At 43.5% G+C, this 14,294-nt stretch overlaps 1 protein-coding gene across 1 annotated transcript in view; it reads right to left on the reverse strand.

Moving 5' to 3' along the window:
• LOC141106222 (annexin A4-like) overlaps positions 1-14,294 on the reverse strand; it is a 97,924-nt gene that overhangs the window by 25,839 nt on the left and 57,791 nt on the right. The window contains exons 6-9 of the mRNA XM_073596810.1: positions 7,771-7,865; positions 2,878-2,991; positions 2,710-2,800; positions 1,362-1,441 (exon numbers count right to left, since the gene is read on the reverse strand). Of these exons, the coding sequence (XP_073452911.1) occupies positions 1,362-1,441; positions 2,710-2,800; positions 2,878-2,991; positions 7,771-7,865 (380 nt within the window). The remainder of the gene's footprint in view (positions 1-1,361; positions 1,442-2,709; positions 2,801-2,877; positions 2,992-7,770; positions 7,866-14,294) is intronic.

The following is a 14,294-nucleotide window of genomic DNA, read 5'->3' on the forward strand; positions in this document are numbered from 1 at the left end:
CGTCACATCTAAGGACTATATATTACTTTTTTGTTCTTTTTACTTAAAAGGAAACCCCTCAAATCTGTATACTGGCTACCCATGCAGTCCTGCCGCACACACATTAATTATATGGTTTCCTGATAAGGGGATGATTATGATTTTGAACAATGAACTCCCTGTGTATAGCTTCCTTCGATATTAAATTACAGGCTCTCATTTGACTATTTCCATCATATCAAATAATTATCTCACTGCCTTCTTCAGTGTATGAACAAACAAGAGGTCCTCCCTGAGCCAAGTGTTCGTGCTTATGTCCGAATTAGGAGTTAAAAGTGATGGTGTAGGGGGCATCTGCCCTCTAAAGGTCTAGGGGTAATAGAGTGGCCCCTCTCCAGTAACACAGGAAATCTGCAAAGTCAGAAATACATATTGCAGATAGATGGTTAGACATCCAGAGATCACCAGGAGTTCAGCCATTATTTTAGTATTCAACTCCAGTGGCGGCCAGTGGTAATTTTTTTTGGGGTGGCTGCAAACAATACCACCCCACCCCAGTCGGTCGGGTCTGGTGCACTTACCCTGCAGCGCTTTTCCTGGGCTTCACCGGCGCCTTCCCTTGCTCAGCAGCTATGGTTTTCCCTTCCCCTTTGCTCAATGGGCATCGTGGCGGCTTCTGTTTCCTCCCTCCTCCTCGGCAGCCAATTGGGTCTCTTGTCTTTTCGGCCAATCGGAAAATAGGTCTCAGACCTACTTCCGATTGGCCGGATTGAGGATCAGCGTTTCAATAGCGAATATTCATTTGCTATCTGTAACACCTGAGTGGGCTCCTGGTGCAATGCTCTGCACTACGTTCCCACCCTATTTTAAAGCCTATTAGAGCCTGTGGCCCTAATCAGGTGCTTAAAAAAAAACAAAAATAAAAAAAACCCCCGCTGCTGTAATTCATGAGCCAGGCGTCCTGAAAGGGGCCAGACGCATGAATAGGGGGTGGCGGTGTCCTGTCAAAATAGCGGCCGTGGCTAGAGCATGGGGGTGGCGGTCGTGGATAGAGAGGGCGGCGCTCCGGTACCCCTAATGGATGGCCCGCCACTGTTCATCTCATTGATCTAAATTTTACCAAAGCTACATGTAAGTGTTAGGCACAATGGTACTAGACTTTAAACACTATGCTAAAAACCACAAAGGCCCACAATTATAGCTGAGCCAATGATTTTGTGGACTCAGTAATAACACTAAAACCAGTCACCAGTGCTGATATGATACAGGATATAAAGTAGTCAGCTCTGCTATTCTGGGGTGGATGACATGTCATTCTAGCAAGAGATGCAATAAATACCATTTCTAGATTTTCTCAGTCAATATGCAAATTGTACAATTACCTGACACAGGGAAACAAGTAGCCGCTCAAAGTGGCCAGAAGTATCACTCTTCAGTGCTTGCTCCAGGGTCTTCTTAAACTCTGAAGAAGAAAAACACAAAAAATAAAGTCAATTGTCATATAAAACCCTGATTCAAACTGAGAATGTAAGAGATTCAGATGCAACATGCCATTAGCCTTTCTGCTGTCCTCATTTATAAAGGGCAAGGATTTAAAAGGACCCTGTCACTACAAGGTTAATACAGAATTGAAGCCTGCCTGGAAAAGATGCTATATACTTACCCTTCTGGCAGTCCCTGTGTTCAGACTCCCCTGCAGGTATTCAACATTTCTAAATGTGTGAATACTTGCTCCCCCTGCTGCATGTTGTATATCGATCCCACTGGCTCATATGTTATTGCAGCACAGGATGAACCACAGCAAAGGAAGGGGACATGCCCAGAAACGTTGGCAAAACAAATATGCAGAGCCTGCCACAAGGAATATCCTATAAAAATGATCAGGAGTATTGTCATCACACAAGATCAGTTATAGGGTGGCGGGGAGAGCAAGGATCCAGCCTATAGTTCTAGCTGTACAGAGATAGCTGTGGCAGAAAAACCCCTGGTGGCAGAGCAGGCAAAGCTATTAGTGGTGTGGAAAAATCCTGGATGGTGACCACATGCACGCTGTGAAGAAGTCTGGGGAACTTCTTCTGGGTAGTCAATAGGGGGATGGCGGCTAGGCAATGCGTTTGAGGTGATCTCCATTCTCAAGCCTTATGCGTCTCCTAGCAACCATCCCCGGCCTCTTGGCTACCCAGAAAAAGCTCCCCAGACCTCTCCACAGTGTGCACAATGTCAGACTGTAGCCTCACCTTGCTGTGTGGCCACAATTCAGGATTCTGCAACACCGTTGACAGCTCTCTCCGCTCTGACACATTGTTTCTCTGCCATAGCGATTCCCCATACAGATCCTTGCTCTCCCCACCACCCTGTAAGTGATCTTATGTAGTGACACTACTCCTAATCGTTTGAGGATATTCCTTGCACCAGACTCTGATTATTTATTTATTTTTATCTGGTATTGTTTAAGCTTTAGGCTTTCTCCCGGCCATCTGATTGCCCTGGGTTGTGGGACTACCTTTTTCACCTCCATCTTGTCATACTCCTCAAGAGTTTGATTCCACCAATCTATTGCTTTTGCAATATTGTGATTATACCCAGAAGTGGAATCTGAAGACATGGCTGCTAGTAAAGTAAGTATATAAGATCTGCTTAGATGGGCACAGTGTTCATAAAGAGCAAAGCACTGATAATGATAATTAATTGCATGTATTGTCACTGTATTTATAAGATATAATCACTCACCTGTTTTGTATATACTGTTGATTTCATGTATCTGCTGATTTGTCCGAGATGCAAGAATTTCAATTAGACATTCCTCATCTGTACCAGCACCCTGGTGGAAAAAAAAATAGTGACCAATCCTGTGCACTGAACTCCTGCTATATTCACAGGACAGAGATTGCCACTTACTTTTATTGCTTCATAAAGCTCATATGCATCATATAAAGCTGGTGGTTTCATCATAGCCAGAATTGTCTTTTCAAAGTTTCCAGAGAGCTCAGACTTCAAGTCCTTTATCAAATCCTATCAACAAAGATGTAATAATACAGTTTACAGGAAAATGTAAAATACCTCTAGAAACTATGAATTTATGCAGTTACTTTGCCTTACAAAATAATTAAAAACTGATCACACCACAAGTAAATATTGCTCCACTGAGCGACCACCCCATTGTTGACAAACCAGTACAACAAATCTGTGATGATTTGGGGAGCCAAATGCTTCTATGCAGTCCATGTCTGAACTAATCATGCTAATTGAGCTTGTATACTAGTCGTTTTTATCCTGGGAACTACCATTTTAACCGCTAACTATTCACTGGATTACTGTAAGTGTTTAGCAAACTTTTCTCAAAATAAAATAGTTTTACGGTTTTACACTATGTGGACCCCTTTTTTCTTTCTTATTAGTCACGTCTGAGTAACACCAGGGGTTTGTTTGGCCAGCCATGTTACCTTCCTTTACGGTCTAACCTCTGAGGGATTCGCTTTGAGTGCTGGATCATTATTTAAACACCTGTCTAGACTCCTATACCGCTGAGTCTAGAAATCTGGTAAGCTCACATCCTGTTTATTATCACGGTGGAGGTACACCAGGTGGATATCCATCCAAACAATCACATTTCTTTGGACATTACATCAATGAACTTTTTTTTCATTTGTCACTATGAACTTTAGTGTTCAAGCACTATATGGACTATTTTTTTTAATGATTTACTTTGAACTTCATTTGTTTAGCGCTGCAATTTTTATTATGTATGTCTTTGCACAATTGGTTTTGTAGTGATAATGCAAGCAGCTTTTTTCACTTAGGTTATTATCACCTGCGCAGTAATATTTTTTATTTTTTGCAATATATACACACACTATCTATCTATCTATCTATCTATCTATCTATCTATCTATCTATCTATCTATCTATCTAATACATACACACACACTACTCTGATACCCCTAACTAAAATCTAGTGGAACCAATTGCCTTCAGAAGTCACCTAATTAGTAAATAAGAGTCCACCTGTGTGTAATTTAATTTCAGTATAAATACAGCTGTTCTGTGAGGCCCTCAGAGGTTTGTTAGAGAACCTTGGTGAATAAACAGCATCATGAAGGCCAAGGAACACACCAGACAGGTCAGGGACAAAGTTGTGGAAAAGTTTAAAGCAGGGTTAGGTTATAAAAAAAATATCCCAAGCTTTGAACATCTCACGGAGCACTGTTCAATCCAACATCTGAAAATGTAAAAAGTATAGCACAGCTGCAAACCTACCAAGACATGGCCATCCACCTAAACTGACAAGCTGGGCAAGGAGAGCATTAATCACTGTGGGGATGGTGTTCTTTGGGTGATGTGTTGGGTTTGCGCCAGACATAGCGTTTTCTTTGATGGCCAAAAAGTTCAATTTTAGTCTCATCAGATCAGAGCACCTTCCTCCATACATTTTGGGAGTCTCCCACATGTCTTTTCCCGAACTCAAAAACGTGCCACTTTGTTTTTGCTGAAAGTAATGGCTTTCTTCTAGCAACTCTGTCATAAAGCCCAACTCTATGGAGCGTACGACTTATTGTCATCCTATGAACAGGTACTCCAGTCTCCAGTCTCTGCTGTTGAACTCTGCAGCTCCTCCAGGGTTACCTTAGGTCTCTGTGCTACCTCTCTGATTAATGCCCTCCTTGCCCAGTCTGTGAGTTTTGGTGTGCGGCCGTCTCTTGGCAGGTTTGCTGTTGTGCCATGTTCTTTCCATTTGGTTATGATAGATTTGATGGTGCTCCTACGGATCATCAAAGATTTGGATATTTTTTTTATAACCTAACTCTGACTTGTACTTATCAACAACATTGCCCCTTACTTGTTTGGAGAGTTCTTTGGTCTTCATGGCAGTGTTTGGTTAGTGGTGACTCTTGCTTAGGTGTTGCAGCCTCTGGGGCCTTTCAAAAAGGTGTGTATATGTAATGACAGATCATGTGACACTTAGATTGCACACAGGTGGACATCATTTCACGAATTAACCACTTGCCGACCAGCAACGCAGGTTGGCTTGGCAAATCAACGTTACCTTATGTCACTTTTCTTTTCGGCCACTAGGGGTGCACGCGCCCGCAATGTGTGCCCGGAGCCGATGCGAGTGCCTGGCGGTCGCGAGCTCCCGTGAACGCTTGTGACAAAGCGAGAACCGGGATCTGTGTGTGTAAACACACAGATCCCAGTTCTTTCCTGGGAGAGGAGACAGATCGTGTGTTCATACTATGTATGAACACCGATCTCTCTTTCCTCCTAGACAGTCCCATCCCCCACAGTTAGAAAGACACATAGGGAACACAGTCAAACCTCTTGATCGCCCCCTAGTGTTAACCTCTTCCCTGCCAGTGACATTTACACAGTAATCAGTGCATTTTTATAGCACTGATCGCTGTAGAATTGTCAATGGTTTAAAAAATGTGTCAAAAGTGTCCGCCATAATGTCGCAGTCCCGATATAAATCGCAGATCGCCATAAATCTATCCCCTATTTTGTAGACATTATAAATTTTGCGCAAACCAATCAATATACGCTTATTGCGATTTTTGTTACCAAAAATAAGTAGAAGAATACATATCGGCCCAAACTTAGGAAAAAAATCGTTTTTTGATCAAAAAATGTGGGATATTTATTATAGCAAAAAAGTAAAAGATAGTTTTTTTTTTTTTTTTTCAAAATTGTCGCTCTTCTTTTGTTTATAGAGCAAAAAATAAAAACCGCAGAGGCGATCAAATACCACCAAAAGAAAGCTCTATTTGTGGGAAAAAAGGACGTCAGTTTTGGTACAGCGTCGTACGACCGCGCAATTGTCAGTTAAAGCAACGCAATGCCGAACCGCAAAAAATGGCCTGGCCATTGAGCAGCCAAATCTTCCGGGGCTGAAGTGGATATGTGACTTCTGAAGGTAATTGGTTGCACCAGAGCTTTTTATGGGCTTCATAAAAAAGGAGGTGAATACATACGTACATGCCAATTATCAGTTTTTTATTTCTGAAAAATAGTTTTATGTATATATTTTTCTAATTTTACTTCACCAACTTAGACTATTATGTTCTGATCCATCACATATAATTCAGATTAAAAAAACATTGAACTAAAGGCTGTAATGTAACAAAATAGGTAAAAAGCCAAAGGGGTGAATACTTTTGCAAGGCACTGTATATACTTACATACACCTACCTACCTGTTCTGTGCAATGGTTTTGCACAGAGTACCTCTGATTCTCCACTTCTGGGGTCCCCCGCCAGTGCTCCTAGCTTCTCTTGCTTTCCGAGTACTCCCTTAGCAAGCAGCTGTCTAGGGGTGCACTCGTGCAGACTTGATCCCGAAATAGGTTGTGTGTGTCAATTGACACACAGTGTTCTTTGGCCCTATCTCCCGAACCCTGGATTTAATTGATTTGCTTGACAGCAGCAGGAGCCAATGGCTCCCTCTGCTCTCACTGAGTCCAGGGCACAGTGCTGGGTCGTGATCAGGCTCAGGTAAGTATGTATTTGGGGGGGGGGGGGGGGTAGGGGTCTGCACCCAAAAGGTTTTTTTTACCTTAATGCAGAGAATTTACAACCACTTTAAAGAGGCTCTTCACCCTAGGAACAAAAAATTAGAAGTCAGCAGCTACAAGTACTGTAGTTGCTGACTTTTGATAAAAGGACACTTACCTTTCCAAGGATCCAGCGCCATCCTCAACCGGGCCAGTTCTTCATCGATCTTTGGGCCCGAGCACCAGCATGTTTAGTGTGGGAACCCATCTGTGATTCTTTGTGACTTCCTATGCAGCCTTCTGAGACCTGTGACATGTCCCAAGAGGCTGCTGGAGTGGATACCTTTCAAAACTAGGTACCCACTCACACAAAACAAAAAGTGCCAAAATTTGTAGAGGGGGGAGGAGGCAGAAACGCAGAACTTCCCTTTTTGGATGTTGAATACAATAGGATACTGTGCAATCTTGTTTCTTTGTGAAAATCTATGCAAAAGATTTTACCACGATTCTTTGGAGTGGGTTCATGAAATGTCTCACCCCCAAAAGGAAACAAGGTGGAATCAAATACGTCTATTCAAGGGACAGGTATTTGGATTAATGGTGTGACTAACTATATACCTTATTAGGAATTACACCAAGGAACATATATATTGATTCATGCAATAAAATGGGTCTACACAGCAATATAACAAACACTTGAAATTCTGGCAAAAAAACACCAAATAAATATTTGCTTATCCAACTTTGATGTATTCCATAGTCATGTGTATCTATAACCTAATTAAAAAAATTGATATAACCTGTTGTGTTGGCAAGCAGTAACACCAAACACAACCTATTCAAGTGTTCAGGAACACGCTGCAACTGCAAAGTAATGTGCACAGTTTTGGAATCGGGCAGCGAGCTATCACTGGTTGAGATAAAACTTCAGGAGGCAACATTGCATCCAAGCTACCTGTTAAATGTGTCTGAAAAGCAATCCACTGCATATCACTTTTTAGAGGGGTGGTAAACACACCACACATGTAAAGAGCCTTAAAAATAATGTGTCTAGCAGTCATCTTTATGTGAGGCCCATATCTGGATGTTGGGCCTTTGCAGGGAAGTGTAGTGGGTTAAAAACGATGTACCTGATTGATGGGAATGATAGCAGCAGTATTATTTCGGTTTCTTAATACCAAATACAGGTTTTAACATTGGACTCCGTGAACACCAGCCTAAATGTACCATTTGCATAGCTTATAGTTTTATAAAACAGTTACTGCAATATAGATGCGCAGAGACAAGACTAACTCCAGAATTACCTTTCCATAGGCAGTTTTGAAGGACAAGCTGATCTGCTGCCTCTGTTTGCTTGACCGGCTTCCAAGACATTCAATGATGGCCTTCTCATCGGTTCCTAACATGCCAAGGGTTTGATTAGACATCAGTTAGTTAAATGTGACATGACACTGACCTACACTCAGTTTGTACTGTATAGTGCCTTGAAAAAGTATTCATACCCCTTGACATTTTCCACATTTTGTCATGTTACAACAAAAAACGTAAATGTATTTTATGCGATTTAGACCAACACAAAGTGGCAGATAATTTTGAAGTGAAAGGAAAATGATAAAATAGTTTTCAAATTTTTTTACAAATAAATATCTGAAAAGCGTGGTGTGCATTTGTATTCACATGAGATGTTCAAAGCTTGGGATATTTTTTTTAAAATCTAACCTGCTTTAACTTTTTCACTGCCAGGTCCGTACACCGTACAGACCTACAGAAGTGCCCGCAGGTGGCCAAGTCCGTAGCCACCAACTTCCACCTAAAACTACTCCCCCCACTCTCCTTTACTAGCCCCTTCATCCCCCTTCAGCACTGATTACCCCCCACCCGATCCGACCCCCCCAGCAAACCCCATCCCCTGCAGCTACCATCATTAGGCAGCATCCCCAACGCTGTATTCTGGCCTAGGCCGAAAAGGCCCAGGTTTAGGGCAGCACTTTGCAGGGAGGCAGCATGAAAAGAGTCCCCGCCAGCTTTCACTACACTGTTAGTGTAGCACCAGTGTTATGGGGTGGACTGGGCTGAGAGGCAAATTAGTCTAGCGCCCCCATAAAGCTGCCGCACTGCTTCCTGTATGCGAGCGGGCGGCATTCCGCAACTGGGGGGGGGGATTGGGGGGACGCTCTGCTTATAATTTTGACCGTCCTATCATCCTGGACCACTGTGCTATATGTTTTCTGTTGCACCATTGGCATGCTTATATCTTCTTAGTCCTCTCCATAAAATTATCAGAAAATTTGTACTTAAAGTAGAACTATAGGCAACACCTTCTTTTATTCATTTTGGATAGACTAAGGGAGGGTTATAGCCCCTGTTAGTTTTTTTTTTACCATCCCTGTCCCATTGTAGAGATTTCCCTTCATTTCCTACCCCATAGCCAAACAGGAAGTGAGAGGAAATCTATGCAAATTAAGGGAATCCTTTGCCCCCCCCCCCACCAGGCCCTCAGAACTAGTGTCCCCACTTGGAAATTTCAGGGCAGGTCTTAAACAGCAAGGGGTGTGGCCTTGACAGGTAGGGGTGGATCATATTTAAATTAGGGGGTACACAAGTTTAGTAAGGCCGAGGGCAGCACAAAACCTAAATACACTACTGGGCATTCCTCCTCTTCCACTCCCGCCGGCTTCAGGTGCTGCATGGAGTTTGGGGGGGGGATCCAGATGTATCCCCCCCATCACTCTAATCGCCCCACATTCTGCCCCCGCACCCCTGGTCCATGGCCATGCCGAGCGGCATCCCTCCTTACCCCCCCCCCGCTGCCTGCAGCTTCTCCCTGCATTAATCTCTTAGGCTGGGGAGCTTGGCGGTGGGGGAGCGGTGCGGGTGGGGTGTGAAGTTGGCGCTTGGTAAACATGTGTTTACCAAGCTTCCCCCTGTAGTAGAGTGGGCGCAAGCAGCGATCACTATAGATCACTCCTAGATGTCCCACTGACAGCTGATATATAGTAACCGCGCGTGTTACTATGCATCAGACTGTCATTTTATGAATGAATGAGGAATCTCTATACGGATTCCTTATTTAATTCAAGTAAAGTGCTGCAGAGAAGAAGACAGAGAAGGGACTTTCTCTATCTCAAAAAGAGATATGGGTGACTGTTTAGACCTCTGATATTGATATCTCAAAGACCCCCCAAAAAAGAAAAAAAAATGGCAAAAAAAAAAACCATAGTGAGACCCAGTGACTTTTTTTGGGGGATGTCAACCCCCCCCCCCCCCAAGGTCTGCCCACACAGTGACGCGCCCCCCCCCCCACGGTGATGGTCTTCCCCCGCATTCACCCCAAATATTAATTTGCCATTGTCACAAGTGGTGGGTTTGGAGTGCGATGCTCTGTGCCCCAAGCCCAACCTTTTTCAAGCCAATTAGAGCCTCAGGCTCTAATCATGTGGCTTAAAAAAAAAAATAAAACTCATACAAATATATGAGTCCAGCACTCTGCAGGGGGGCGGCGCCCCAGCGCCCCAATGGACCGGCCGATCCGGATAAGAACACTTTCACATGGAGTGAATTCTGTCGAGCATATCCACCTGGTCAGCAGGGGATCTTTCTGCTGATTTCCGCAGAGCAGGCGGATGACAGGTCCGTGTCTGCTCCACTGATGCAGAGCGGACACGGAAACAGACAGCTATTCTCTATGGGGCGGTCGGATGGAAACGGATCGCCTGTCCAGTTCCATCGAATACCATCCGATCTGCTAGATGGATGGGGAATGGGATCCCCATCCCTCTGTTTTTAGCGGACTGGACTGGAGCGGATGCAGGGGGTATAAACAGACACATGTCCATTTACATCAGCCTCTTCATAGAGAACAAGGGGTGGTCCGATTGGGCCCGCCTAAAAAAACAGACAGGCATATCCGATCGGTGTGCTTGTGTGAAAGGGGCCTAAGGCCTTGTTCACACAGGGCATACACAGCGTACCTTTACAGGTATGCACAGGTGTTCCGTGCATCTCTGTGCAGGCAGCCCACATGCATGTCCCAGAGCTCACACTGTCTGCGTTCGGGGTCATTTACCCACATCCACACAGATGTCAGATTGGGAACAGCAGCTATGCATGTGCAGCCGTTGCATCCCAATTGATATAAATGGGACTGCCTGTACGGGGATGCATGGAACACCTGCCACATGTGAACGATGCTTTAGTAGGAATTTAGCAGGAATTTTGTAAGGTATGTTGTGTTTACATGCACTATTAATTATTTTAATGTATTTTTTGTGAAAATATTGTTGTGATAAACACTTGCGCAAATATCGCACTGCCTTAAAAATCAGTAGCACCTTCTTTTTATTCTACTGGCCATGTGCTTTCAGAAAATGTATGGTTTGGGGTGTCTTTCACAAATTCTGAATACTGTAAGGGGAAAATGAAAACCTTCAGATTTTTAGAGAAATTTGTATATTTACATTTTTGCGTACGATCGATTTTAACCATTTTGCAAAAAGGCGCAATGTAAAAATTACAAATATTTATGTATTAACTCCATACAGGTTAAGCTTTTATATTTAGTTGGAATTTAGCAGGGATTTTGTAAAATTAGCGGTGTTTTTAACGGCTAATAATGCTTTTAGTGTATTTAGCAAAAATATTGTTTTAATAAACATTGGCACAAATACCGCGGGCCTTAAAAAAAAAAAAAAAATCAGTAGCACCTTCAGAAAATATATGGTTTTGGGGGTGTTTTACAAACTCTGAAAGCTGTAAGTGAAAAATGAAAAGCTTCAGATTTTTAGAGAAATTTTTGGGAAAGTTTGATTTTTACCACTTTGCAAAAAGGCGCAATTTAAAATTTACAAATATTTGATATTTATTACCTCCATACAGGTAGCACCTGTCATATGCTTTCAGAAAATATATGGTTTTGGGGGTCTTTCACAAATTCTGAAAGCTGTAAGGGAAAAATGAAAACCTTCAGATTTTTAGAGAAATTTGGATATTTACACATTTGCGTCTGTTCACCGTCTATCACCATTTTGCAAAAAGGCGCAATTTAAAAGTTACAAATATTTGTTATTAATTAACTCAATACAGGTTAAGCCTTTATATTTAGTAGCAATTTTGTAAAATTTGCTGTGTATTTATCTGCTAATCATGATTTTTAGCAAAAATATTGTTTTGCGCAACTATCGTGGGACCTTAGAAATCAGTAGCACCTTCTTTTTATTCTACTGGTCATCTGCTTTCAGAAAATATATGGTTTGGGGGTCTTTTACAAACTCTGAAAGCTAGAAGTGAAAAATAAAAAAGCAAAAGGAAAAATTGCAAAAATGGTCTGGCCACCTGAGTGTACAAAATGGAGCACAGGGCCTGGCAGCGAAAGGGTTAAACCTCTCAACAACTTTATCCCTGACCTGTCTGGTGTGTTCCTTGGTCTTCAAGATGCAGTTTGCTCACTAAGGTTCTCTGAGGGCTTCATAGAACAGCCGTATTTATACTGGGATTAAATTACACACAGGAGGACTCTATTTACCAATTAGGTGATTTCTGAAGACAATTGGTTCCACTAGATTTTAGTTAGTTGTATAAGAGTAAAGGGGGCTGAATACAAATGCACGCCACACTTTTCAGATTTGTAAAAAATTTGGAAAACCATTTATCATTTTCCTTCCACTTCACAGTTATATTCCACTTTGTGTTGTTCTATCACATAAAATACATTTACGTTTTGGTTGTAACATGACAAAATGTGGAAAATTTCAAGGGGTGTGAATACTTTTTCAAAGCACTGTATGTGCAAATTTACAACCTCTCCATAAAACATGCGACAAGCGATGGAAGTAAAGCATGTTATTACCAACATTTGACAAGTTTTGACCTACCATAATTTTTTTCTAAATTGAAGTTGCCAGAATATATATAAGGGCCCTCCAATTGCTGGAATATTTACAGCATTTATAAAGCACCAATATAATGTGGAGCACCTAACATAAATCACTTATGTCCCTGTTCTCCATAGGAGCTCATGATCGAATGCTTCTACCACCCAGTCAAAAACACTCTGGGCTAATCTAGGAGAAAGTGAATTAACCTGCCAGTATGTTTTGGACTGTGGTAGAAACAGGGCCATCTTTAATTTTGATTGGGCCCTGGGCAAACATTTTCTTGAGGCCCCCCCTCCATTCTGAGATATACAAAAAATAGCAGGTAGACTCAAAATCAGTTTATTGCAGCAGATCACGCAGCGATTGCAATTGTTTGCCAGAGGTTACAGCCTATCATTACTGCTCAATGGCTGGTTTCTAGAGGTTACAACACATAATTTCTGCTTGGTTGCTAGAGGTTGATGTACATTATTAGCGCTCGCTAATTGGTTGCTAGGGGTTACAGCACATCATTAGCACTTACTGATTGGTTGCTAGAGATTAAAGCAGATCACTACTGTTTGCTGATTGGTTGCTAGAGGTTCATGCACATCATTACCTCTCACTGAGCAGTGGAGCAATCCCAAATAATTGAGCAAGTAAAGGGGCACATTAATATACATACTACAGGAGAGGTTCAGAGACTGCGAACATACTGCAGGAGATTACCAGAGACTGCGGACATACAGCAGGAGACAATCAGAGACTGCGGAAATACTGCAGGAGACAATCAGAGACTGCGGAAATACTGCAGGAGACACTTAGAGACTGCGGACATACTGCAGGAGACACTTAGAGACTGCGGAAATACTGCAGGAGACACTCAGAGACTGCGGAAATACTGCAGGAGACACTCAGAGACTGCGGACATACTGCAGGAGACACTCAGAGACTGCGGACATACTGCAGGAGACAATCAGAGACTGCGGACATACTGCAGGAGACACTCAGAGACTGCGGACATACTGCAGGAGACACTCAGAGACTGCGGACATACTGCAGGAGACACTCAGAGACTGCGGACATACTGCAGGAGATTACCAGAGACTGCGGACATACTGCAGGAGACAATCAGAGACTGTGGACATACTGCAGGAGACAATCAGAGACTGCAGACATTATACAGGGGATGGTCAGAGAACTTTCAGCAATGCACAGCTTTACAGTTAAATAACACAGCTCAGGGTTTAAACAGTCAGGCCTTTTATGGGTGTAAGGACATACCTGGCCAGCCAAACTCACTACATACATTCAGGACTGTGGGCGGGGCTTCCACTCTCTGCTGTCATTAAAGCAGCTGGGAGCTCCACTGATGCTTTGTTGGGGGGCCCACATCACCCCTGAATTGTCGCCCCGAAGACATGGGAGGATGTATTCCGCGCTAGCCAGCTGAGAGGGGCGGGGCCGGGAGCTCCACTGACGCTCTGACCCCGCCCACGTGCAGCCTGTGTACTGGGAATAGAGCGCCTGTAGTGAGAGCCAGTGATCGGAGTGGGAGTGTCATTGGAGCTTCCGGCCCCGCCCCCGGACCTCTGTATTCACCAGCCAGTATAGAGGGGGCGGGGCCGGAAGCTCCACTGACACTCGCACGATCACTGGCTCTCACTACAGAAGCTCTTTTCCGAGTACACAGGCTGCACGTGGGCGGGGTCAGAGCGTCAGTGGAGCTCCCGGCCCCGCCCCTCTCAGCTGGCTAGCGCGGAATACATCCTCCCATGTCCTCTGTGCGCTCTGCAAAGCTGTCATCGGGGCCCTAAATCACGGCTAGCGCGGGCCCCCCAACAAAGATTGGGCCCAGGGCAAGTGCCCCGTTTGCCCTGTGCTAAAGACGGCCCTGGGTAGAAAACACAAACACAGCAGAACATAAAAAGTCTATTAACAGCCTCCCTGCTGGGAACTGAACACAGAATTCTACA

This window comes from Aquarana catesbeiana, linkage group LG08, assembly GCF_042186555.1.
Source record: "Aquarana catesbeiana isolate 2022-GZ linkage group LG08, ASM4218655v1, whole genome shotgun sequence".
NCBI classification, from domain to species: Eukaryota; Metazoa; Chordata; class Amphibia; order Anura; family Ranidae; genus Aquarana; species Aquarana catesbeiana.